Source organism: Syngnathoides biaculeatus, chromosome 3 (genome assembly GCF_019802595.1).
Source record: "Syngnathoides biaculeatus isolate LvHL_M chromosome 3, ASM1980259v1, whole genome shotgun sequence".
Classification (NCBI taxonomy): Eukaryota; Metazoa; Chordata; class Actinopteri; order Syngnathiformes; family Syngnathidae; genus Syngnathoides; species Syngnathoides biaculeatus.
In genome coordinates this window covers 11,241,224-11,268,102 of record NC_084642.1, presented here as the reverse complement: position 1 = coordinate 11,268,102, position 26,879 = coordinate 11,241,224, and the positions used below count along the sequence as shown (strand labels likewise).

The 26,879-nt window shown below is 42.0% G+C and overlaps 1 protein-coding gene across 4 annotated transcripts in view; it reads right to left on the bottom strand.

Moving 5' to 3' along the window:
• Nucleotides 1–370: 370 nt before the first annotated feature.
• Nucleotides 371–26,879, bottom strand: part of myom2b (myomesin 2b) — a 31,653-nt gene continuing 5,144 nt past the window's right edge. For 2 of the 4 annotated variants that reach the window (XM_061814271.1, XM_061814272.1), the window contains 37 exons: nt 24,955–25,012; nt 24,692–24,846; nt 24,494–24,580; nt 22,765–22,853; nt 22,581–22,628; nt 22,182–22,346; nt 21,923–22,084; nt 20,998–21,139; nt 20,567–20,766; nt 20,418–20,471; nt 20,207–20,334; nt 19,862–20,045; nt 19,593–19,767; nt 19,357–19,478; nt 19,033–19,220; nt 18,791–18,917; nt 18,496–18,674; nt 17,926–18,040; nt 17,584–17,746; nt 17,387–17,493; nt 16,728–16,772; nt 16,316–16,452; nt 15,921–16,065; nt 14,880–14,942; nt 14,298–14,365; nt 12,365–12,478; nt 12,084–12,171; nt 10,736–10,774; nt 10,251–10,356; nt 9,485–9,551; nt 9,056–9,152; nt 7,868–7,904; nt 4,504–4,526; nt 4,370–4,425; nt 4,189–4,278; nt 996–1,121; nt 371–843 (listed from right to left, as the gene is read on the bottom strand). In XM_061814271.1, the coding sequence (XP_061670255.1) occupies nt 631–843; nt 996–1,121; nt 4,189–4,278; nt 4,370–4,425; nt 4,504–4,526; nt 7,868–7,904; nt 9,056–9,152; nt 9,485–9,551; nt 10,251–10,356; nt 10,736–10,774; nt 12,084–12,171; nt 12,365–12,478; nt 14,298–14,365; nt 14,880–14,942; nt 15,921–16,065; nt 16,316–16,452; nt 16,728–16,772; nt 17,387–17,493; nt 17,584–17,746; nt 17,926–18,040; nt 18,496–18,674; nt 18,791–18,917; nt 19,033–19,220; nt 19,357–19,478; nt 19,593–19,767; nt 19,862–20,045; nt 20,207–20,334; nt 20,418–20,471; nt 20,567–20,766; nt 20,998–21,139; nt 21,923–22,084; nt 22,182–22,346; nt 22,581–22,628; nt 22,765–22,853; nt 24,494–24,580; nt 24,692–24,846; nt 24,955–25,012 (4,162 nt within the window). In that variant the 3' untranslated portion in view covers nt 371–630. Of the gene's footprint in view, nt 844–995; nt 1,122–4,188; nt 4,279–4,369; nt 4,426–4,499; nt 4,527–7,867; nt 7,905–9,055; nt 9,153–9,484; nt 9,552–10,250; nt 10,357–10,735; nt 10,775–12,083; nt 12,172–12,364; nt 12,479–14,297; nt 14,366–14,879; nt 14,943–15,920; nt 16,066–16,315; nt 16,453–16,727; nt 16,773–17,386; nt 17,494–17,583; nt 17,747–17,925; nt 18,041–18,495; nt 18,675–18,790; nt 18,918–19,032; nt 19,221–19,356; nt 19,479–19,592; nt 19,768–19,861; nt 20,046–20,206; nt 20,335–20,417; nt 20,472–20,566; nt 20,767–20,997; nt 21,140–21,922; nt 22,085–22,181; nt 22,347–22,580; nt 22,629–22,764; nt 22,854–24,493; nt 24,581–24,691; nt 24,847–24,954; nt 25,013–26,879 lie in introns of those variants that run through there. The other 2 variants (XM_061814273.1, XR_009794153.1) reach the window with 2 other exon arrangements.

Sequence of the window (26,879 nt, the reverse complement as noted above, 5' to 3'; positions counted from 1 at the left end):
ATAGGAGTCGCGGAGGTGGCGAGCCCACGCAGACGTGTCGTTGACAAACAACACCTGAGATGCTTCATGTATGAAACAAGTCTGCCGACAAGGAGCCAAGCCGTGGACCATCCGGACCGGGGGCCCTCCCGGTGGACAATGCCGACACCCCCTCCCTCCGCAAGGCCGTGACACGACTGGGAGGCATCTTCAAAGTGGTGGTCCGGGGCCGTGTGTGAAGGTCAAATGAAGAAAAGTCTTAATCAGGTGAAAGATTTCCTTTTTCCTCAGGAGATTGCATGCAAAGTATATTAGCTTGGAAATCGCCACGTGCTCGGTTAATCAAAAAAAAAAAAAAAAAAAGATCACATTTGTATTCAAGTTTCGGTTTTATTCTGGTTCATTTGAATCACATAATGCTGTGATGGGAATTCTTATTTCAATCATTTCATTATTTTTGCTAATTCAAATCATCCCACATGGGGTTTTTTTTTCAATGTTCTTTTCTAAATGATCACACCTAAACGAATTTTTTAATCACGGAATTTCTGGCTCTCTAATCAATGTCACAGTGGTCGCTGTTTGATTTCAAGCAATTGTTTCCCCTAAAATTGAGCACCGGTGTTTGTTTCTGACGTGTTTTTGAATCTTTTAAAATCTCCTCCGAGTGGGGGTTGGACTCTTCACTCCTCTTGCTGGGGTTGCTTTGGGAGGGGTGGGGCTAGAAGTATAGGGGGCAGAGCTAGGGGGCTGCTGGCTCATTGTTTGGGGCATTTCGATTGGCAGTTTGGGAGGGATAATGGTTTTGGCGGTCACTGTTGGCTTTGCCTCAGGAATTTTCTCACCTTGGCGGTACACGCAGACCTGAGGAACAAAATATTTGGACATGAAAAATGGTGGATTCAAGGGTCAAACGATAAAATATTGTGTCTCTAAATCACAACCATATCTCATGATTAGATCATACGATATACAAATCTGATGGATTCAGGAATTTGCCGTTCAGCAACACTCACCACAATATCAACAGATTCTCCCCCGTATTTGTTCTGGACAATCATGGAATATTTGCTGGAGTCCTCCATGGAAACACCTCTGATTGTAAAACTGGCAAACCTGCCCTGGTCGAGGGAGACCACGTACTGAAATATGCAAACAAATGTTGAACGTGTCAACTGGGGATGTATAGTCTGGATTTCGAGTTTAAAAAAAAAAAAAAAAAAGAGACGATATAGCAGAACTGGACTTTTAGTGGTATTCTTGCACAGTAGAGGTGGAATGCGTCCTTGTACATATCAGTAATCCAACATCGCATAGCACAGGGGTGCTCAATGCGTCTAGTCGATCGCGGGACAGCGTGCCAAAAAAAAAAAAAGACGTTGAGGGATGACTGGTTGTTACATCCAATGGCACAATTCCCATACGTACTGTAAAACCTGAAATGAAGAAGCTACTGGTTTCTTTTAGGCAACACACGGAATTTTCTCTCACAAGACCCCTGCTCCACCACACCATTTTTTTTCCTTGTTTACCTTACACCTGCCCCCCGCCCCCACTCTAAAAGATGTACACTCATAATTACAAATGTTACAGTACTTACACAGCCCATCAATGTGTAATGACAGCGTCCACCACTGTTGCTTTAGCTGGCAACACAGTCTGGGCAACGTAGAGCAAAGACGAGCGAGACATGCTTATGTTTACTTTCGATATTAATGGAGAAAGTTAAAAAAAAAGAGATGCTGTTGTTTCAAGATCCAATGACTGTCGGACTATGTGAATAATCTTAGAAAAAGTGGTTAAATTGGATGAGATTTTATCTTTTCCGAGTGGGAAGTATAAGCCAAAGTCGAAAGTGTAGGATGAGGTGGTGTGTAATGTTAAAATTCAACCTTGGCACAGCCTGATCCAGGATGAAAGCACAGACAATACAGTGCACAAAAAGCTAATTCTGTATTTTAAATATAGGAGGCAACATAACATTAACCTTGAAACGGTTTGGGAGCATCATCATCAGCCTCTCACCCCCAGTCAGTAGCTCACGAGAGGCTGGCTGCTTGAAAAGTAGATCTTGGCGTAAAAAAGTCTGGGCACTCTGGCTTAGCAATATTGCTGCTGTCTGAGCTCCAAGTAGCATACGTGCACTACGATGTGAATCTCCCGATTCACCCTCATGTACTGTCAGCACTCTGTTTCTCTCTGACTAATGAAAACGATATCAGTCTTTTAGCATTTTGCTGTCCGGCGACTTGCTGTTTATTTATGATGAAAACTCCACGTAACACTAACAAGAGCAGGGCTGACAATGGATTACGTTTGCTTTGTTTTCATAAACCGAGCTGTGACAAGGTGGCGTTGTCTTTATGTCCTCTCCGTTTGACTGGCGAGCAGGCCAGGATGGGGTCCCTGCCTCTCCTTCAAACTAAAGTCAGACCGGATTAAGGTACGGCTCACCTGTAAGCGTAATCAGGAAAATGGAATGAAACTGTAGTCATTATTACATCGAGTATTGTGATGATCTCTTTAACGTGTCCAAAAGGTTGCAATAGTCTTGCATAGCTAGGACACTTCTTTTACTCCACTGACGCTTTTATGGTGTGTGGGTTTACACACTCGACAAAAGAACTGCTTTAGTCAACATGTAACTGCTTTCTGGATCCATACTGTATGCATGCTTCTATCTGTTTTTCTTACTACTTATAGCTTCAAAAGCCTCGGTGGTTGTTATGTTGGGGGGGGGGCACCCCTGAGGTTTGCTAGACGCATCACAAAGGACATCAGTTCTTGTTTTAGACACATTGTTAGCAGACGAGGGCAAGCCTTTAAGACATGAAAGGCAGCAGGAGCCACGGGGATGCAGATCGCGGGGAAGGTACCTCCACTGACGGGCAGGGGACACACTTTAAATGGATACTGCGGTAGTTGGCAAGTAGGCCAATTTAAGCCCAAATGACATCCCGATAAACATTCTAAAATAGATATTGTCATGAATAAAACACATGACATTATTCACTTCAATGTCTATCCAAAAAAATGAATATGAGCGGAGAGCGCGTCATCCATGCACAAATTTGCGGAAGTCTCATTCGATACCCAAGTGGTCGCCATATTGCCTGCAACATCATCAGCAGATGTTACACCAGGACATTCGCCATTGAAAACATGTAGTGGCAACTTGCTATGAAACATGGAAGCTCTTTTCAAAGAAGAGAACATCTCACAATCGAGTGAAGTGACCGGGGGAATATTACCCTATTATTTCGAGCCATATTTAGATGATATGCGGATCACTCCTAACGAACAACAGACTCCCTGACAGTATGTATAGCAGTAAGTAGTGTACTCAGGAGGACCCATGCGTGGCCAACCCACCTCCCTGGCCGATCCACCTCCGCGGCCGATGGATGAACAACACTGACATCAAATATTATTTTTTTTTAATAGTTCTATACACACCTACCTGTCAATTGGAACCCATGAAGCTCTCGTCCTTTGCACCCGTGCAATCCATTTTTCACGACGAACCGGTTCTTTCGGAAAAGTATGATGCGTGAATCCATCCTCCCGAGTGTTCGAGCAATATCCAGCAATACAACGAGCTGGCATTTTGGCTAACACGAAGGAACACAGGTTTCCCACAGGTAAAATGCCCGAGTGGGCATCTGCAAATAACGTCACTTCCTGCTTCTTCTCCAAAACAGATCCCTCGAGAGGATTTTCATGCCGGGAGTTACTAAAAGCCTTACACATCAAAATCCTGTTTTGTGGTGAAAAAACGGATGGGACCATTCCGGCTGCCTTTTTTTTTTTTTTTAATTAAAACATACTAAAAATCATGCTTTTAGCGTCAGTTGGACTTTAAGGAATGGTGTATTTATTTTTGTTCAGTTTCAACAAGCTTATTTTGTTGACCAGGTAGACCATGGACATGAAATGCATTCCGTTCACGTCGCAGATTCTGCCCTTGAAATTATGTATTCAGAATGTGCTTGAAGATTAAAAAAAAAAACATGAGTGTAAGAGCAAATATAAAAATAAAGAGGAAATAAGATAAATATTACCATCGCAACAAAAGACGGGTTCTACTTTGGAGCTTCCGAGTTAGCGCCGACAAACTATTTGAATAATTGAACAGTCTGGCACGGGGGCACAGCCAGCGCACGGAAGATGAACTTCTGCTCTTTTTATTTGTCCGATTATTTCTTTTACCTGATCATCACGCTCGACCTCCACGCCGTTCTTCAGCCAGGTGACTTGAGGTTTGGGGTCCCCGCACACTGTGCACGTTAAACTCAGCGTCTGCCGGCACACGCCAAGATGGATTACCGAGTACTGATGCACTCACAGTGCATACACACGCAATCACGCAAAATCACACGTCGGACGTTACCTTCTTTTCCATGATGGTGACCACATCGGGCAGCCCTCCAATCACCTTACCGCGGTCTGTAATTCAACTCTAGTCACTGAGCAATTATAGTGCAAAAGGTCATAGTTGAAGAGAATAAAAAGATACACACTCACTCTTTTCAGCGTAAGCTTCAGCCCTGAAGAAAAAAAGCAGAAAAGTTTTTTTTAATACTCACAAACAACAAAATGTCATCAAACAAAAGTAAAATGAAACAAACACAAAATATTACATTGGCAAAAAGGTTTGAGCTCCATTTCAACATGTTTGGATCAGAAACAGTAGTCAGATGGCTCGCCGGAGGATATCGCAGCCAAAACCCAATGACACTGGGATATTTTATAACACGGAAATAAAAAGAGAATACTATGATTTGCTAAACTTTCGCAAACTATATTCAATGGAATACACAACAAAGATGAACTAATGCTGATGAATTTTTTTTTTTTTTTTTTTTTGCATTTGATGCCTGCGTTAAAAAGCTGGCACAATGGCGTGTTTGCCGCTGTGTTACATCATTTTTTCCTTTTAACGGCATTCAATAAGCCTTTGCAAATGGAGGAAAGTTAATCGTCGAAGCTTTACAGCTGGGATTCATTCCCATTCTCAACTTCAGTTGCTCAACAGTCCAGGGTCACCGTTATCGTTTTTTGCACTTCATATATTATATTATGGACAGGAAATGAAATCCCTAAATTCTTTTCAAATGTACATTGAGAAATGTGTTGTTGATGTTCAACTGTACGACTATTTGCTTTTGTAGTTTTTCATAAAGCAGTCCAGCTTTGGCCATCCTTGCTTGTGAATAATTAAGGCCGTACCCCTTATTTCAAATCTGGACACGAGCCCTTATGACTCCCAGTATAATCGCAATCGAAGAAAAATAAGAACTAAAACTAATTATTGTTTCGGACTTTTATTTTTAAAACTAGCGCAAATGAGTAAAACCGTATATTAGCACCCTTTAGCCCTTTTTAAGACGGAGATTAAATAAAGCACAGATGACAGTGGAAAATAAATCAGTGAGGTGGCAAGTAACATTTAATCCATGAAACGTTTAGGACTGTTCACAAGATGTTGATATTTTAATTACAATTTATTTATATTTCCTTAAGAAGCTTTTTAAGTGATGTTGAATGAATAGGAATCATTTTTGTTTTTGTTTACCAGCATAATATTTAAGAAACACGAGAAGTAAAAATTCAGGCAATGAAATGAGCTTCAAATAGAGTATTTTAGACACGCAACATTTGTTTTTTTTGATGTTGAAAATAATTAAGTTGTTTTTTTGTGAGTGTTTGCTTTATTTTATCAGACAAAATAAATACTTAAGGGCTCATGTCCAGATTTGAAATAAGGGTTAAGGGCTTATGTCCTATGGTGTCATGTCCTTAAAGGCCCATTGTCATGAAATGCAGGATTTTTAATGTTATTAATGAAAAAAAAAGGCTTTTATTTATAGTACAGTCCCGTGCCTTTTTTCGCCACAAAACGTGATTTTGACGTATATGACTTTTTGTAACTCCCGCCAAGAAAATCCTCTCGAGGGATTTGTTTTCGAGAAGAAGCAGGAAGTGACGTATGGGGCGGGAGCGCCCTCAAGCGGACTTGTTTGTTTCTATTAGTTTTAGCTGCTGGAAGGTAGCTTGTTATTTCTTCATGTTAGCTAAAATGCCGGCTCGTTGCTGGATATTGCTCAAACATTCGGGAGAATGGATTTTTATTTTTTTAATGGATTTAGGTGCAAAGAACGAGAGCTTCGTGAGTTGTAAAAGACAGGTAGGTGTGTATACAGCTACTGAAAAAAATTATAGTCTGGGGCGGACCACGTAAACGGTCTCTCATACCGTAACAAAAGAGCCGCGTATGTATGACAGGCGTGCTAAATGTGTCGATGTCCGCATCGGATGGCTTCCGCGTCGAGCTCGCCGGCAACGAGCCACCCCGGCCGCGGTGGCTCATCTTCGCCTCAGGAGTGGATCGGACAGGGAGGTGGTTTGGCCATGATCCGCATATCATCTAAATATGGCTCGAAACAATCGGGTAATATTACCCCGAACACTTCATTCGATTGTGAGATGTTCTCTTCTTCGAAAAGAGCTTCCGTGTCAGAAGGGGCATGTCCCGTAATAGGGTCCACAGTGTGTTTTCAATGGCGAATGTCCGGGGTGACGTCATGAACGGTAAATGCAGCCAATATGGCGGCCACTTGGATGTCGTCAAATGAGACTTCCGCAACTTTGCGCATGCATGACGCGCTCTCTGCTCATCTTTATTTTTTTCGTATAGACATTGAAGAAAATAATCGTATGTATTTTTCATTACATTGTCTATTTTAGAATGTTTATAGGGATGACACATGAAAATGTCCGTTCCCCGAGCCTTTTGGGTATGCTCCTTTTATACTCAATCGCGACGCTTGCGTGTTTCCGTTTAACCTTTTCACTTTTGAAATGAGAATTGAGAATTCCTCAACTTTTCAGTCTCGTATTGCTCCAGTCCTAGCCTTTAAGTGAACATGTAGCAGGTATTAAATTCAAAATGACAGAATATTTGCACGAAAAAAAAAAAATCATCGTGTTCATCAGATTGAATATCCTGTCGTTGTAGGTCATTAAAGATTGGGACTGGGATTTGTAGAATATGCTTGTCACTATGATTTGAATAAAGAATTAAAAATGTATTTATTTTTTTGTATTTTACATCATAATCGGGAGAGGATAATCAGTGCAGCGGGCTAGGTGAGAGGTCAGCCTCAGGACCTGACTGCTCAGGGAAATTCTGCTCCCCCTGTTGAATCTTGACACTCGGTAAGCAAGGGTTGCATTCGTTCCAGCACGTAACAGACGTGAAATGTTGCGCTTCAACGCCTCCCATTGATTGTTAATTAGAAAAGGGATCTAGGTGGGTTCCACTGTGCTTTTCATTGTTGTTGTTTTTGATATTTCCTCATTGATGTGAAAAGTTGAGAGTGCAGATTGTGTGTCACAGTCAAGCTGTTGGAATTTTGAACTGCTCAAATTTGCTCTGGTACAGTATACATATTAATATTCCGTGGTCAGCAGTCACCTCCTTGCTTCCTCGGGGCAAGCCGAGCGCACGTGGCTGTCCAAACAGCAACGTGGAGCATGTTCTAAAATAGCCTCCAGTCTTTTTACGACATTTCTCCTCAAAATATTTTCATTTTTCTTGCGTAAATCCTGCCCTGATATTATTCTTATTTGCCTCTAATTTACTGAGCAGCCAGGACCACTTCCCTGTCACTAGATCGCAGAAACTCACATATTCTATTCAGTTTCTCATCATTATTTCCACTTTTCCATCACTGTTTATTTTGGGATGATGACTGCGATTCAGTCGCTAGCTCTCCTTTTTCTTTGGTTTCTGAACTCCCTGTCTGGCAAATTGTAAAATCAAATTTGAACAAACTATCCTAACGGGTGTCCGTGCAACGGTATCAATTTGAGAGATAAAACTTACTTGAGTTTCTGGAACTCGGCATATGCCTTTTCATAAACTGGAAAAGACCAGAAAAATTATTTTTTACTGTTATCATCATAATACTCACTGCTTATGTGCAACAACCACAATTTAGTAAAGGCCGGTTAAACAAATGTCTTGTCGCTGACCTTTTGCGATATTTACAAACTCATCCCAAGATTGTTTTGTGAAGCTCTGAATAAATCAGTCACTCACATTTGACGCACACATCCGCTCGCCATTGCAATCTGTGCAAATCTGCACAGTCGACCTCGAAAAATCACGCGCGTAAAATTTGTTACGAGTAGAAAAAAAAAAGATATTGAAAGACGTTGCTTATTTTGTATAGTCTTGACATTAATTTACGTGTTTAATTAATAAACGTTGTTAACTAAACAAGCCTGCTGGAACCTGCCACCCAGAAACAGGAAATGCAAGTGAACCGTACTGAGCATGCACGGAAGTTCAGCCGAAAGCGCATGTTCCGAGCTGCTTCACGTACTGCGAGCGCATTTAGGTTGAAAGTCATCAACATCATGAGCCATGTCAAAGGAAATTCAGTTACACTAGGGGTGCTCATTGCGCCAATCGCAAGGGAGTGTGACGGCGTGCCCCCGCTATCATCCACCTCGTCGCTTGATTCAGGTGTGGCCAATACATCGATCGCTTGCACATAAAGGCGCCTTCTAGCAAGCCGGCCTCCTGTTTACGGCAGTCCTGCGCTGCGTTCTCCCCCCCACAACAACACATCAAGATTGCTGACAGGAATGTTTGTTCCAATGTATCGCTAGCTTGTTGCCACTAACGCCGATTATGTTGAACCAAACTCTCAGCATTTTCAAAACATTGCGGGTATACACCGTTTGTGTTAATTCCTTGACAGGCCAGTGCATTTAAGTTTTATTCAGATAGTTTGTCGGATCAAATTTTTATATTGATGAAAAATTTTAAATACAATTAAAAAATTATAATTTCTGAGTTTGAAATTTTAGTTTTGTATTTTAGTTATATATTTATTTTATTTTTAATTTACAGTTATGTTAATATTAATCCAGTAAATTATTTTAAGCCCTTCTGATTCCATCCCTAATCTCACCCGCAACTTTTTCTGCGAGCATGACTGACCACACCCGTACGTCTTTCAAATTTGAGTGACTGAATAAATGCGAGACACAAATGAGGACTGACCTTCACCGCTAAGGTCCAAAGTGCGCTTGTGGGAGTCTTCCGGGTCAGTGATGACGATCGAGTACTTCCCAGTGTCCTTCTCGGTTGGCTCAATCACCTGAACGTCAATAAGTCCACAAAGCCGCTTGTCAACATTTCGGCAGTGTCCGTCCATTTCATTTTACACGCCACCCTATAAATCATGCCGATTTGATCTGAAAAGTAATTACTATGTGACACTTTCTGGCGCGGGGTGAAAAACGAAGATACCGTTCAATTAATTAACTTTAATGACTACTTTGAGGTTTTTTCTTTTTAATTAATTTTAATTACTAGTCCGTTCTAAACGGGATCTGTTTCATTCAAGTAAAGGTCGCCCTTCCGTCACCTCGGCATTCGCATGCAAATGGCCTCCCAAACGTGCGAGGGATGCGCCAAAATGCAAAGTACCTCCATCGTTGCCATAGCAGGGCTTCCTCCTATCACGATCTTGTCACTGGGGCAGAGTTTTTTCTCACTGTTCGGAGATGCGGGAAAGGGAACGATTATTACGGCGGGCACATGTATGCAATTATTCTTTATGTGAGAGAGCATACCGCCTACTTTTGAGGTAATGGGAAAAAAATCATGTTTACACGGCAGCCCCATGTTGCGCCTAAGGTTGGCAATTTCTCTTTCCCTTGCTATCTGTCACTCGCTCTTGCGTGCACTCGCAGAGGGTTCCAACTCGTATGGCTGTCATTTGTGTTCTGCAAATAATTAAATAACCTCAAAAGCCTCCGCTAACCTGTCACCCCCCTCTGCCGACATCCTCCTTCAATTCTTTACCTTCCCGCCTGCATGTTCTCTTCGCACCTGTTTGCGCATTTGGATCTCGAGGGCCCGCTGGAGTGCTTTTAAGTGCAGAAATGTCTGCGCTTCTCCGTGGAAAATAATGGGGTGCGATTTTTGTCACAAAACAAGCCAATTTTGCTGCAATAACAAGGATAATGAAAGCACTTGCAAACAGGCATCCCAGCGCGGATTGTTTCTGCCTCGCCTTGAGAGGAGAAGCCAAACAACGTCGCACTTTGCAGGCGGGCTTAAAATAATCACCTCTCCCCCACCCCACCTCGCACTTAGCATGCTCCGTTTTGACTGTTTTTGTCAGTAATTGCCCGTGACCGCACGGGCTCAGCGGGTTCAGGGGTGTAACGCTGCCGGACTGACATCTTACCCGTGGTACCAGACGATGTTCATCTCTGAAGTGTAATACTTCATGGGACACTGCAGCTGGATGCCGGTGGCTGTGCAGTGGATCACCAGCTCGCCAGCGCTCGCTCCTGAGGGGGATGACGGAGGTGGGAGAGGTCACGGGTCACTTTCGAAAAAAAAAAAAATCACACGGCCGCTTTTGGACCGGTGAGTCACCTTTCCCCAACGTTGAGGTGGGGTGGGAGTGTAATTCAATTTCGCTCTACATGCATAAAGAGCTGCATGACAAGAGGAGAATCTGATTGGTCTTTTTGTTTATCATTGATTCTCCAATGATGAAGCATTAGCCTGAGCGTCTTATGTTAAATTGTAGCCAATATACAAATAAACATTGAAAATAGCGCCCGTTTAAGCGTGTGTGGCAAGCTGTGCTTTGTGTATTTGAACCTATTTTTTATAATATATTAGATTCATTTGTACATGCGTGTGAATTGGAAGGACACCTACCAGCCAGTCTCGTGATCTGGTTGATGGCCTCTTCGAAAACTACAAAACACAGAAATGAAAAAACTGAAAATTCAGCGGGACGCTGATTAAATACATTGAAGGGATCGAACAAAAAGGGGATTGCAATTGTAAGACAAAGTTCCTGGGGAGATCTGCTGCCGTGTGGTTACAAAAGTCAAATTGACATGTATTGTTCATTTTAAAAAATAGCATTCTGTGATATTGTATTCACAAATTAAGTACTTTAGAATGTAAAGGCGGCACGGTGGAGTGCCTAGTCAGGATGTTGGCCATACAGTCATGAGGACCAAGGTTCAAATCCCACCCCTGCCCTGTGGAGTCGCATGTTCTCCCCATGCTTGCGTGGGTTTTTTCTGGATAGTCCGCTTTCCTCCCGCATCCCAGAAACAGTCATTAATCGGACACTCTAAATTGCCCCTGGGTGTAATTATGAGTGTGCCTGGTTATTTGTTTTTATGTGCCCTGTGATTGGCTGGGAACCAGTTCAGGGTGTATCCTGCTTCCTGCCCGTTGACAGCTCAGATAGGCTCCAGCACTCCCGTGACCCTTGTGAGGATAAGCGGCTCAGAAAGTGGATGGACGTAGAATGTAAAGAAATTAAATAGCTCCACATAATCTGTCCATACGTGTTGCTCCACTGTGTTCAGTGTCCATTGCTTAAATTGTTATAACACTGTAACAATGATGTCAATCATTTTGCGGCGTTAATTTCGTGTTATGAGTTACGATAACAGACTTTGAAATGTATGTGGTCATTTTAAATACATCAATGGAATTTAGTTTGACAGTAAAGTAAACTGGGAGCGGCGTTCATTAACCAGCTTCAAGTTTGAATTGTTGACGAGCTTGTAAAGCGCGTATGATCGTATCTCAAATTTCTGCTCCCAAGTGAAAGCAAAAATCGGTAACCCGAAAAACTCTTAAGTCAGGGTCACTCCTATCTCAAGGCACCGCTGTAGTGTTAAACGACTCCCCGCTTGAACCTCATGACATTGTTGAGTAAATTATGTCACACAGACCCTTCCAAGCACAGTGTAGTAATAGCAATCGTAATATATGGTAATAAAAAGAGAAATTCTCAGAAATAAACGCGGGCCTGTGGGCAAGCAAGCTGTCGCATCTAATTATTTTTATACCGCAGTTAAAGGTTACAGGATTTGAAATTTGATGGAATTTGAAGTGGATCGCAGAAGCAGTTGCGTTGCGCACATAAACACGTCGTCCTTCACCCACGTTTTAATGAGAGGACTGGATTTCACATCGTTTGCGGATTCATCTTGGTTTTCGCTCCCATCTATGAATTTAGGAAGTCATTTAGTTTGTTTACCTTTTCCTGAGACGTCAATTTGGCTCATATCCTTCCCTCGATCGTCGCTGATGGTGGCCTTGTAAATCCCTGATGTTTTCAGAGAAAACTGGAGAAGAGAAGTTGGAATTAAATAATGAGAGGGTTCGGGTTGGACCTTTATTGAATGAATTCATGCAGTACATCGATATTATGTACTGTATCTCGCTATACTGGCTACAGTTGCTGCTTTCTTTTACGCCAGCAGCAGTAGGATTGTACCGGGTTAAGAAATTTGGAATATGGACGGGAAGAAAAGTCACCTGTTTGATTGCCATTTTGCAGACTCCCGACGCCAAATCGGGCTTCACATCAGGGATGAGTTCCGTGTCTTCTCGGAACCAGTGGAACTCGGATTCTTTTTTCAAATTAGCGACCTACATGGAAAAAAAACACAACACACCGCAATGTACGGTGTTCAGCATATGCACGGGCTTCAGAAAGAAAGCACCATGTCAATTTTGGGTTTGTGAAATGCGGGATTTGATCGCTCGGAGGACGACAGATGAACGAGCGTCATCGAGGAGCCGAGCCAGTGAAGCGCTTAACTTATTCAGGCAAAACTGCAGTAGTTGGCTTACTCAATCAAAAACGGCCGGAAGAAAAGCAGAGTTGGATGTCTGGAAATGGCGAAGTTTGTTGTCAATAACGTAGTACAGAACTGTAAATGATTACAAAACATTGGGGAAGTTACTGCATTGAAATGTATGTGTTGAAGCAATTTTGGGAGCGGGGGCCTGTCAGAGCAAACAATGGAATGCATTTCAATATTAACACCCTAATAAATATCGTAATTTCCGGCCTACAAGCCGCGGCTTTTTTCACACGTTTTCAACCCAGCGGTTTATGCGGTGACGGGCCATTTTTTTCTAACGGCTGCAAGGGGGTACTCGAGCGGAAATGGTAAGAATGAGACCAGTGGAATATGTGTGTCGAGGAAGTGACTTTTACCAGCCTCGCCCTAGTGCTGTGGTAGCGTGTTGCTGGTGTGTTACTGCCGTGTCTCAGTGATATTTATCGATAAGTTTTATTTTAACCAGCCCTGTTAGCGTTAGCGCAGTGCTACCATTAGCACAGTGCTAGCATTAAACTCTTTCTGTGTACCGTCTTTCTTTGTAAATAGGGTTAGGGTTATGTGTGTGGCTTTCAATGTGGGCACTTGCGGCTTTTACACAACTGCATTTGCTTTACAAATGTACTCGGTGAGGCTTGTAACCAGGTGGGCTCTGTAGGCCGGGAATCATGGTAATTCTCCACAATCTACATCGGCAGTACATGTAGCAATTATTTTGGTGGAGCTGCTTTAAATGTAAACGTGTTTAGCTCATTGCTACAGCCTCGCTAGCTAATACAGTACAATATTTAAATTTGACTCACGCTCGGCTGTACAGCACAAAGAATGTCATTTCAATTATTTGCAGAACACAAATGACAGCCATACGAGTTGCAACCCTCTGCGAGTGCACGCAAGAGCGAGTGACAGATAGCAAGGGAAAGAATGTCAGAATGAACAATTGATTGTTAACTTAGTAATAAGCACCAAACGAGAATTTAACGCTAACAAAGGAGCAGGTTTGGTCTCTTTTCTTTTCTTTTTTTAACAGCTACTAAATGTTTCATCATCGGACTTGTGTACTGTAATACTTCCATTTTGCCACCATTGAAAGTCAGTTTTGATGCAATGCACCGTATCTTCCTTTGGAACGATTTCATTACACTCCTACATAAATCTGTTCCTAATGTTTTTAATATAGGCAAACTCAGACTGTAAAACTCACTGGTAATTTCAATTCCAGGAAGTATGTAAATTCAGCATATGTTCATTAAGAGACACTTGAGGCTCTTTTTGGCTATAAAGAGTGCAGTAAGTGACCTTAAATAATGTATGTTTCTGTATACCTCAGAAAATAACTACAGTTTTTTTGACAAGCAGCTTATGCAGTACCCGCATCTCTGTAGTAGCTCGTCACATGCACACGTTCTTTTAATTTGATTATGCCTACAGTATTTTCTTTACATGATTCGCAAAGGCAAACAAACTCTCTGCAGCCTCGTTTTGGCGCGTCCGTGCCTGGCCCGGCCCTTATCATTAAAGACCATTATTTCCCGCAACGGCTCCGAGCCCAACGGTTAATTAGCGAGCCTTCTGTTTGTTTCGAGTGCAAATGTCCAATAATTGGGCTTGGCCGCGTTTACCTTGCACACGAGTGTGACTGAGCAGTCGTCTCCCACGTGGAGGGACAAGAACTCGCTGAAGTGGGGGCCTGTCGGAGAGCAATGGGACACGAAAACACAGATGAAACATAATTATGTTGAACTACTCGCGGGCCTTTATTGCCTCAACTGTTGGAACAGCCTCGTGAATAATTTAGCAGTCATTTTACATGCTCGCGAGCAAACTTTTCTGCGATATTGAAAGAGCCGGGCAAACAGAAACGCCGGTCACAGCATTGGGTACACCTGCCCATTGGAACGAAAGCCGCTATAAGAGCTTTACGACGACGGCGGAACTGCCCTAATGAGGATTTAAAACGGTGCCAGAATAATAGGAACACCTTTTGTGTTGGGTCTCATTAGCAGAATACGTGTGCCTAATACTAACACAGTACTGTGTATGAATAGCTTTACATAGAACTAATTACTGTATGTCGCTGGTTACGCTGTTTTATTTCTTTTATGTGGACTTAATCAGTCACCCTCCTGCACCTGGCACATAGAATTCTGGCATAAGGGAAGTACGGCGCTCGTAGAAGGCGTGTAATGTTGTGTGTTTCTTACCCTCCTTGACTCTAATGTACTCTCTCCTCTGGTATTCGGCTTCAGCTAACGCAGCCTTGAAAGCTACATGCACACACACACAAAGAATTATTTAAATTAGCTGTCTGGAATTTCTAGGAATTCCTTTCATGTACAGATGTTTCGCATCCTAGATTAGGCTAAGCTACATACAGTATGTTACATAAGAAAACTACCAAGTCTCAAATGAATGTTTTTACGAAAAAAAAACATACCAACTCATCTCAATTTTGTGAACTCGATAGTGCAGTGATTTTTAAAGGTCTACTGACATGCCGATATACATTGTAAAATAGATATTGTAATGAAAAATACATATAGCATTATTTCTGGACCTTGATACGGAATAACGACCATCGTACTTGGTTACAACAACAACAACGTGCCATTTGGAACCCACGAAGCTCTTGTCCTTTCCACCTGTGCAATCCATTTTTCACAATGAGCCAGCTCTTTTGGAAAAGTATGAAGAGTGAATCCATCGTCTCGAGTGTTCAAGCAATGTCCAGAAATACAACGAGACGGCATTTTGGCTAACACGCAGGAAAAATAGCTACTTTCTGGTATAAACACACGAAGCCGCCAGTGTGAGCGTCAGGAAAAAACTTCACTTCATGCTTCTTCTCCAAAACGAAGCCCTCAAGAGGATTTTCATGGCGGGAGATACAAAAATCCATATACGACGACATCATGACGTGTGGTGAAAAAACAGATGGGTCCATTACAATTGCCTTTTTTTCATTAAAGACCTACTAAAAACCATGCTTTATGTGTCAGTAGACCTTTAAAGTGTGGTACAAGTACCCCTGGAGGTACAAGGGCATCTTCTAGTGATATGCGAAAGAGTCACTCCCCAAGTATACTTCTGTCGTATTTAACTTTTGAGTTCATTACATTGGAATGAAATCTTTGAGAAACGTTTATCTTAAAATATTCATTTTAGATACAAATTTTGTATTTTACTTTAATGCTCTACAGCAACCAACATAATAATAATCTGAATAATCTGCGGGCTCCTCTTACCGTCTCCGATGAGAACCAGCGAACTCTGCGCTTTGCCACCTCCATCTGTGATCTGACAGGTGTACGTCCCTTCATTTTCTTCAGTTAAGTGGTCCATGATCAACTCGATGACGCCCGTCGACACGTCGTGGCCCATCTTGACGGACTGCAAAGAGACATTTTTTTTTTTTTGATTGGATTGAAAGAAGAAAACTGCTTTATGATCCATTTAGTCAAATAATGTAATACTCTTGTGAAATTATTTTGTGACTGCAGCTCTCAAAGAGATCTTTATTTGGCTTCCATACAAAATGCAGCTTACTTGAATCATCATCATACTGCAGAGCTTATTTCTTTCATACTTTTGCTGCATCTTTTTTTTTCCAATATTTTTCATAATCTAAACTGCATCTTACATCAGCTGCAGACATTTCCTTGTCATTAACAAAGAATTTGTAGGTGACGTTAGGGGAAATCTCTTCCGCCTGCAGCCAGAACCTCATTCTGCCTCTCTCCAAAATTTTATAGGCCAACTCTGACTTCAGTGGGATGACTAGGAAGGAGAAGGGGGGGGGGGGGGGGAAAGGACAACATTCAAAAGAGGTTAAAAAAAGCATCACTTCATTCTTTCTTTGGCATTTTGGCCCGAGGACAGTGTCTCTCAGCATTCATAGGAGAGTAGATGAGGCGCAGGAGTGAATGGTGGCAAGGCAGGTGATGCAAAAGCAGGTAAGGGGAGCCAACGAGAGAATTGTTTCAGAACTAAGACACCAAAGTAGAGAAAGGGTAGAGGACACGGAAAGGATTAAAGACATTAAAGCTACCTACTTGGGTGCCTGACGTCATAGCTGAGTGCCACCAGCTTTTTCATTTCTGAAACACAAATACTTTACTTGTATATCTTGCAGCGGTTCAAAGCTTTTAAAATAAACAATCTATCAATCAGTGGAATTCTACAACTAAATGCTTCGGTGGTCATCAATACAGAAAGTGTCACGCACGAGTCCTGTTTCTTGTTTCTCTCTGGATCTCCGTAAATCTGTTTTTCAATCAGCCAGCCAAGGCAGACGGTCACCCCACATACTCTGAGTTGTGTTCCCGAGTTTCTTCCTTTGAGGCAAAATTTTTCCATGCCTCCGTTATCAACTGCTTGCTCGTGTGGTGTTGAATTGGTGTTTTTTTTTTTTTTTTTTTTAATGTACATACGTAATGTATGAGGAGTGGGAATCTTGACCTGGTCAACGTTTGAAGTGAATTCCGTAAATTCTGTTGTGTCGTGCCGGCCCCGGAGAAACCGAATTCGAACAAAATAGTAAGTATGGCAGAATATGAAGGAACTGGTGTAAAAGTCCAATGTAATGTAATTAGTGACGACTATTATATTTATTTACTTTGGAGATTAAGAGACTGGGGAGTTTAGGTAATTAGAACTATATTGTAGTGTATGAGGTTTGACAACTGACGACAACAAGAGAGATAAAGCGTACCGTCAGGGTTGATGGAAAAGCTGGAAGAAACGCCGTCTGTGTTGGTGACAGAGACAGAGAAGGTCCCAAAGTCTTCTTTATCTGCATTCTTTAAGATCAGCTGGCTTCTGAGAAGCAACGCATTAGAGAGAAACAGACAGATAAAGACTAACAGATGAGTCCCATTAAAGATCTTCAAAGGATGCGTGGCATCGTACTTGTTGCCTTCGGTCTTAATCTCAACTCCTTTGGAGAAATCGGTGATGTCTTCATAATCTTTCTTCCAGACAAATTGAGAGCCGGCATCCATTTGGCACGACTCGAATGTGAAAACAATGTCACCTGTCTTCTTATCCACACAGCAGGACACCTCCTGAGAGCCTAGATTACGCGCATAGAAAACTGCTATGACTGGGAATTGTTTGACTGGGCTTTCCTTATCGGACTGGATCTGGCCGTGTTTACGTTTTCGTGGGGTTTTGTTTTGAATGTATTCTACTCTCATTCCTGAAATGCAAGAAACTCGAAACAAAGAGGACTGTAGGCTGTTTCGACTTTACCTGGCACAGCCTTGGCGGTGACAGGGTCGGAGTTCATGGAGGCAACGCCCACACCTGAATCATTGACAGCACGCACCCTGAGGTCATAGGTGCAGCCCACTTCCAGGTCTGTCACCTAGGAGACCCCCCCCCCCAAAAAAAAAAAAAACGTGTTGCTGAAAGGTTACACATTTTTTAATTGTAGATTTAAACACATTTGCTGCCACGCTATCATAATGGGTAGATAATTAGGTCTTTGTGTGCCTTTAAAATACAGTTCTGGAGTTGATAGATTCTGAAGCTCTGGCAACTATTCAGTCTGATGCATATTTAAATAAATAAAAATCTCAAACTCAACATGTAATTTCCATTTTTGCCCACTAGATGCCAGTGTCACACAGGTAAATGTTCTTCATTGTACATAAATAGATAATAATACACGTATGGATCTACCAGGACTGGAAGATAAGCAACCGGGACATTTCATTCCAAACATTAACATCAAGTTCAAGTTTTGGTTGAGAAATATTCATAATTCTTCAATTAGCTCCAAAAAGGAAAACTATAAAGCACATTTCAAGGTATCCTCACCTTAAGGAAGCATTGATTGGTGGGAGTCTTGTTGGCTGTAGTCCATTCATTAGTGCCTTGCTTGGCGTACTCCACATAATAACCGGTGACGAGTCCTGAACCGACATAGATCGGCATTTGCCACTCGAGCACCACAGAATCATCTCTCACTTCACAGAAAGTCAGATCATAAGCAGGCCCTGGAGCACATCACACAGAATTGAAACGGAAACAAGCAAACAGAAAAATCCAAGACACGTTATATATTTTTTCCTCTCTTCACTTCAACTGTGGAAAGAGAGTTGTGTTAACTAACCTGGCTCAGGCATCGTCCAGGCCTCACAAGCGTAGTCGGCCGAGTGCCTGGACGCCGGTCCCAAGCCAATAAGATTGGCCGCGTAAACCTGGAACTGATAAACTGCTCCTTCTGTCAGACCCTCCACCTGTCAGTGAATGCAGTGCCATTGTCACGATAGTTACAGGTTATAGTATAAAAACTCCAAACTACTTCAATCGCACATGCAAATGAACAGTTACATCAGAAAGTTCAGACATGACCTTGAAAAGTCTTTCAGCGATTGGTGGGATATTGATCTCCCTCCACATGGTCGTTCCACTTCGTCTCTTATCAACGTAATATTCTTTAATTGGGGTTCCTCCAGAGTGAAGGGGCTTCTTCCAGTTCAGGACCATCGACTGTCCGTCGCAGTCCACCAAAGCGATCTTATAAGGAGCAGAAGGTGTGGCTGGACAGAAGATTTAATAATGAATCCTAAAATTTCAAGCAATGACACTTTCAATAAACAACATGCACCAGAACTTAAAAAAAAAAAAAAAAAAGGATTAACTGTGCTGCACTTGCCCAAACGAGGAAATACTAACTGAGGGCAGCCTTGACAGTTAGCGGTGCAGACTCCTGAGATTCCTCACTGAGGCCAATCTCATTGATAGCCTGGACACGGAACACGTAGGTTTCTCCTGTTGTAAGACCGCTAACCACAAACCTGTAACGAGAGCATCGCCAAGGTTTCTCGCTTTTTGTTTACAAGTAGTCCCACTGACTGGAATCGAAATGACAAAACTGTATATCTGCCTGAGCTATTTTCTGGAAAACATACTTGGTGCTCTTGTGCGGTTTGTGGTTGGCTGAGGTCCAGTCCTTGGACCCCTTCACGCACTGGTCGATGTAGTAGCCAATCAGATTGTTGGGTTCTTTCGGGGGAGACCACTGAATGAGGACAGACGTGTCAGTTTCCCGAGTTGCGATCACCTGGCCGGGAGCTGAAGGAACACCTGATGCCGAAGAATGAAGCAAGATCATCAAGGACGTCATCACAACAATTACACGAGATACTGACTGAAAGAAAAGATGACTACATTTACAGACCTTTAAGTTCTTGGGTTTCAATAGGGCAACTTGGTTCTGATGGCTCACTGGTTCCGTACATGTTTGCAGAAAGGACTCTGAATTTGTACTGTTTGCCCTCTGACAGGTCAAAGACAGCATAGCGAGGGGAGCGAATTGGGACCTGAGTGTTAACACGCTGCCACGCATCGCCGTTTGCCATGCTCTGCACGGAAAGAGACATAGTGCTCTAGGTACTGTTACAGATTTTTTTCTTTTACGTCAATGCCATAATCATATTGCTTTTGAAAAGAATCTGACAATAGACGGCCAAAGCAGGTGTGGTCAATGCTCAGTCGAGTCAATCGAGACAATTTGATATCTTACCTTTTCTATGTAATACCACATGGCAGCCTTGCTGGATTTTGCTGGAGCTTTCCAGCTTAGAACAATGTAAGTTCTGTCAGTTTCTGATGCATAAATCCCAGATGGAGAACCTGGAGGTTTTCCTTCAGCTGTACACGAACACATACAGTATATAAAAAAATAATCAATACCAATAGACCTACCAGCACTATAAAGAAAACAATAAACACACCTTCAACTTCATCATGGTAAGAGACGACATCCAGCCTTCCTCCAAGTTTTTTAGCTACATGAATAGAATCAGAATCAGCTTTAATGGACAAGAGAACTGGAAAAAAAAAAAAAAGCAAAACAAAAAACAAATATTCGTGTGTAACCCACTGTGCAGCCTCTCAAACTCGGTCGGGTCCAGAGCAACGATGGGCTCAGACATGCGGGAAGGTTTGCTGATTCCTTTGGCATTGACAGCTCGGACTCTGAAGCAGTAGGAGTGTCCCTCAAACAAGCCTGCCACTGGGTATTTACAGATCTTAATGGGCTGATCATTGCACTGGTTCCAGTTTTCTGTTCCGACCTCACTCCTGAAAAGAAAAATAGGAAAACAGTGAAGCAGAACCAGAGAGGAATTCAGAGAGGCTGTATTGCTGAATGGTTGACAGGTGACATGTAAGCAATTTGATTAAAGCAGTATCATTTTCTTTTTACAGATATGTATACACCACCTTTTTAGAACATACAACACATTGTTCAGTATTATTAGCTAAAATATTAGCTTGTTAGCTTTGCGTGTGGTATTTAACGGTAACTCCTACTTATCCACAAAGTATCCCAGGATTGGACCCTCTGTCGTTGTATTGGGGGGCTTCCATGACACAATGACGTAGTCTCTGTTGGCATCATGGATCTTGATGTCCATTGGAGCACCGGGTGCACCGGCGACTGGGGGGAGACCATCTTCACCGCAAGTCACAAGGCATCTTGGATTTAGTGATTATTTGCACGTGCATGCAAGGGTACTGATAACAACTCAACAAACCAGCTGTCAAACATTCAACTTTTTGAAGAGGATTTACTGTCATTTCCGGCTTATAAACTGCGACTTTTTTCACACGCTTTCAACCCTGCGGTTAATGCGGTGATGCGGCTAATTTGTGTATTTTTTCTAATGGCCGCAAAGGGGCACTCGAGCGGAAAAGGGGAAGAATGAGACTGGTGGAATATATGTGCCAAGGAAGTGACTTTTACCGGCCCTGTTAGCGCTGCGCTAGTGTAAGCGCTGTTCTAGCGTGTTGCTGCTGTGTGACTGGCATGTCTCAGTGATATTTACCGGTTAGTTTTGTTTTAACCGGCCCTATTAGCATTAGTGCTAGAGTGGTGCTAGCATTAGCACTAGTTTTAGCACCGCGCGAGCGTTAAACTCTTTGTGTACCATCTTTCTTTGTAAATATCTCAAGTTTCAATGTGGGATTCAATGTGAGCACTTGCAGCTTTTACACAGCTGCGGCGTATGTATGTACCCAATCGTATTTCATTTACAAATGTACTCAGTGAGGCTTGGAACCAGGTGCGCTCTGTATGCCGGGAATTACGGTAGTTCTTCTTCATCCCTTAACTGTTTGGTGGGGTTAAAGGTCATAGCTCTGAAATTTTTCCCAACAAAACCATCCAAGTGTGTCTTTGCATCCTATTCTAAATGTTTGTTAAATAAAATTGATAAAGAAGTCGAGCATTCCTCACCCGCCACAGAGACAAATGCGCTATGTGCTGCCGTCCCTCCTTTTGTGACCAGGCGCAGTGTGTATAACCCTTCGTCTTCTTTGTAGAGGTTAGGAAGGGTCAAGGTGCTGACTCCTCTGCCCGTTTCAATCTTTGCCCATTTAGAATCAAACAAACGAGTCTCTGGAAACGAGACACATGGCAAAAAAATAATGTAATTGTATACAGCAACAAATGCACAGAAAGACAAACAAAAAGAAAATAACAAATCACCAATTACCATCTCTGTACCACTGTGCCTCAGGTTGCAGGTTGGCCAGGTTGGGTTCAAGGTTCACGGTGGCAGTCAGAGTGGCCGAATCGCCTTCGGAAGCAAACACTGGGCCAAACTTTTCCAGAAAGGTAATGTGGATTTTTGTGAAATGGATCTTCGGAAGCGTGGAAACTGAGAAAAAGATGTAGAAAAAAAACGAATTAAAAAAAATCAACTGCCAAGAAGGCAGGAAATCTCTTTGAAACGGCATAAATATTTGACTCTTACAAATCGGGGTGACGAAAATGTTTTCAGCTCATTACCTAAATTACAAATTTTGCTCGTCCATGTGATCCAGACATAAAAAAAAAAAAAAAATGGATCACTCACTGCCATAATGTCCGATGAGTTAATGGTGACACATACCATTGTAAGGGAACCATCCATATGGACAAAACTCCTCCTTCTTGTACCCTACAAGAGTTTGAAAAAAAATGAGTGAACAACTAATCACAATGTATACCAACGCCATTTATGAAATATATCCAGAAATGATGAACAAATGAAACTAATAAGAGACATTTTATGCTTATCATGTAGACGGACTTACTCTTCACAATAATGGAAGCCTGACTAGTTGCTTCTCCGTGGATGTTGCCGGCCGCAGCTGTGTACAGAGCTGTATCATCAATAGAACATCTGCAAAAGTTAAACCATGTGACAATCGTCACTAGAGACTTTGGTGAAAACATCCGCAGCGTTTAGCATTTAAATGAAATTGGAACTTTAACTTGACGTAAACAGGTTAAGTACACGCTGACATTCGCAGCTAACTGTGATTTCGGCTCCCTCGTATTACACGCTGTCATCAAGTACAATTCCAACCCAGCCGGGAAGTTTAGGCCTGTGCATTCTCGACAAGCTTACTGACATCATTGGCTTAGGCTGATTGAGCTGCAGCATGGAGCTAAAAAAAAAAAAAAATGTACAGAAGTATGATACGGTGGATACTGTAAGTGTGTCCATGTTGAAGCATGTGTTCCAAGTCCACTGTGACATTTAACGATTTATAGTAGCCATATAGTGTTGGGGCTCCGCATGTTCCTTCTCTCCTTTAATTTATACCTGGAAGGTGCAGATCATGAAAGTCCCAGTTATTGCAACTCTTGAATAAATACAGAGGATTGTCCATTCCTCAATATTTTGAGGTTTTAAAATGGTCAAATAACCTGATAAAATCAACCCATTCCTGCTTTTACTGCTCAAAATATTCCCCTGCAAGGGTTTTTCAACAAGGCGTCATTGATCTGCTCAGACCTTGCGTTTGTAATAGAGAGAAGACTCTAAAGGTGATTGGATCCAAGGAGAGAGAGAGAGAGAGCGAGACGTCTGAAAGAATCTTGGCGTATCACGTAACACTGAGGTCAGCACTTGAACAGCTGAGCCTCCCAAGAGCGGAGGGAGAAAATATGTGCCCGTGATACTCACAGCACACGACATTATTGTGCTGTCATTAACTTGGTGAGCAGACCACTGATGAAATCACCGTTGAGGTCCGTAGGACCACCGAAGCTTTTGCTGGTGTCTTTAAATACAGAATCCATGAACACCAGCTTGATTCTTCTGGAATTGGACTTAATGATCAACTAAATCCAATAATTAGTGTGATTTCTCATGTATAATACTCACATTTTCCTTAAGAAAAAATAAATGTATAAAAAATATCAAAAGTCGATGGACCATATTACAAGGAATGTCACATTGCATAGAAGTACAGTATACTAGTACCAAGTGGCTGTGAAAAAAAAGTGTACTTTCATTCCAATATTGTATATAATTCCCAATGTTTCAAATTTATATATTACGTGATAAATGTTCACTACTCACCCAAGAATCACAACATCTTATTTCCAACTCATATCATATCTGCTGCTGGAGCCTGTTTTACGCCACTGGATTTATTTGTTGTATTGCCACTTCACAGAGCTCCAAAGTTGAAAAATATCAAGTAAAAGGACACATTGTAATGAAGTCAATTGCAACTTTGGCACACCAAAAATGTATGTGTGAAGCCCATTGATCAGCCTTTATATCTGGAGTGAAATTACGTCAATTTAATCTAAGGTGATGGAAACGAAAAAAATCAACGCTACGTATTATACATGGGTAGAAGGGAATTCCTGATTTTTGGCGTTCATTTTGGGGAGCATATTGTACATGAAAAACAATGGCAAGAGGTCTGTCCCAGACGAGTTGTACTAAACCCAGAAAACTGCTACCAGTTCCTCAAAAGCGTGTGATCACACTGTACAATGTTCATTGTACAATGTTCAATGTACCTAGGAATTTCCAGAGAGTGAACTCCTCCTTTTGCTCCAACAACATACTTTCCAGAAGACATGTTCAGGAGCATACCATCTTTATACCTGAGTCAAAAGAATAGTACTGTATATCAGAACTGAGAAAAGTTAACCTTATCAATATATTGGATAAGGACATCAGTTTTAAAGATGTTTTTTTTTGTGTTTTTTACTCACCATTTCACAATAGGCAGAGGGTAGCCTTCCACAGTGCAAAATATTTTGATTGGAGTGTTTTCAAATACAGTGTGAGACCGGAGTCGGACCAGGAAAGATGGCCCCCTGATCATTGGCTCTTCTCGCACGTACTTGTGGGGCATCTTCATATTTAACTACATGGAAAATCAAGAATGCCCATCAATACTCAACAAAACATCGTTTCTTTTGATCTTGTTGTGGTTTGTAATCTGTTTAGAAACAAGAAGTGAGAGCACTCTTACCACTTCCTGGATGTGGGCTCGTGTTTTATATTCATATCTGTCAACAGTCTCCTCGGAGCTAAATAAACAAAGTGAAATCGCTTCAGAACAGATTTAACCATTTACCATTTGCAATGATTAATGAGTGCTTTTAGTTGTCAATTCACACTCAGCTGGATTGGTGTAATATAGTAGTATATGAAATATGTTTAGTAGGTTGCTTTTTGTTACAAAGGCTTCTTGTGACCCAGATATAGATATTAAGAAGTCAGTGTGTATATTAATTAAGCGTATTAATCAAATTTATTATTATAAATTTATTCTCTGATTTTGCAGTAGGGTTTGTTTTTCAAACCTTGAAAGCAGCGTGACCACATCCTGAAAACTATACCAAGACACAAAATAGGACATCAGAAATGTGAAGCATCTCCAGAATAATAAATTTTTAAAAATGGCGTCCCACCCAGGATCAACCTCATCTTGCTGATGAATACATCCAAAGTAACTCACCTCTGACCCCTCGACAAGGCAAGAAAAGAAAAACTTTTTTTTGCCAAAGTTGTGATTGGAGTTTAATCTAAAGTATTTCCAAAAAAAAAAAAAAAAAAAAAAAAAAAACGCTCAAGATGTCTCTGGAATGCCGATGAACGGGAGCAACAAAAGTCAGAAATGCCATTTATGGAATCTGTGCGCGTTGACATGCGTGACAAAGTTCGAGACTGGCCCATTCAGAATTTTACTGAAAGACGAGTGAATTGTCTTACGCTAAAGCGTTGATCCACGTTTTATGATGCATATGGAGAACTTGGAATTCACAAAAAAGTTTAATCCATTCATATTCCAACCATCCATCCCTCGTCTTAGCCGCTTATCCACACAAGGGTCACAGGAGTGCTGGAGCCTATCCAAGCTGTCAACGAGCAGGAGGCGGGAGACACCCTGAAGTGGTTGCCAGCCAATCGCAGGGCACACAGAGACAAACAACCGCACTCACAATCACACCTTGTGGCAATTTAGAGTGTCCAATTAATGTTGCATGTTTTGGGGATGTGGGAGAAAACCAGAGTGCCCGGAGAAAACCCACGCAGGCACGGGGGGAACATGCAAATTCCACACAGGCAGGGCCGGGATTGAAACCGTGGACCAGCTAGAAAGCGTTGGCCTCAAAGTTCTGAGGTCCCTGGTTCGATCCCGGACCCGCCTGTGTGGACTTTGCATGTTCTCCCCGTGCCTGCGTGGGTTTTCTCCGGCCACTCCGGTTTCCTCGCACATACCAAAAAACATCCAACTTTAATTGGACACTCTAAATTGCCCCAAGGTGTGATTGTGAGTGCCGCTGTTGGTCTCTTTGTGCCCTGCGATTGGCTGGCAACCACTTCTGGGTGTCCCCCGCCTCCTGCCCGTTGACAGCTGAGATAGGCTCCGGCACTCCCGTGACCCTTGTGAGGATAAGCAGCTAAGAAAATGGATGGATAATAGTAAAAGGAGTGGTGAAGTGAGGTCCAAGGAAGAAGAAGCACCTGTTCAATTTTGGCGCTAATTCCCATCAAGGCATAAAGGCCCACAGCCAATATTTTTTTTCAACGTTTGTTAACTTTGTAAGAAGCTTTTTTTTCCTTTAATTATTTTTTTTTGGGGTGGGTATTTACCCAACACGTTCAATCAGTAATGCCCATTTTCAGTTTGAAAGATGTTGTTGCTTGGCAATGAAAGTGGTCTTGTGCTTAGAAAATCGGAGTCTTTCAATTTTGCGTAACACTTCAACGAAAAGAACGAGGATTAAATGTATTAGATATGAATATCACATTGTCTTGAGTTAGCTGGAACACACGAGGGAATCTGTAAAAACTCGCTCTACGTGAGATGCTGCCACAGCAGACATTTTAAGTAGGTTTTTTTTTAGCTCTGAGCACTGACATGATGCATTAGAGTTAAAAAAAACATAG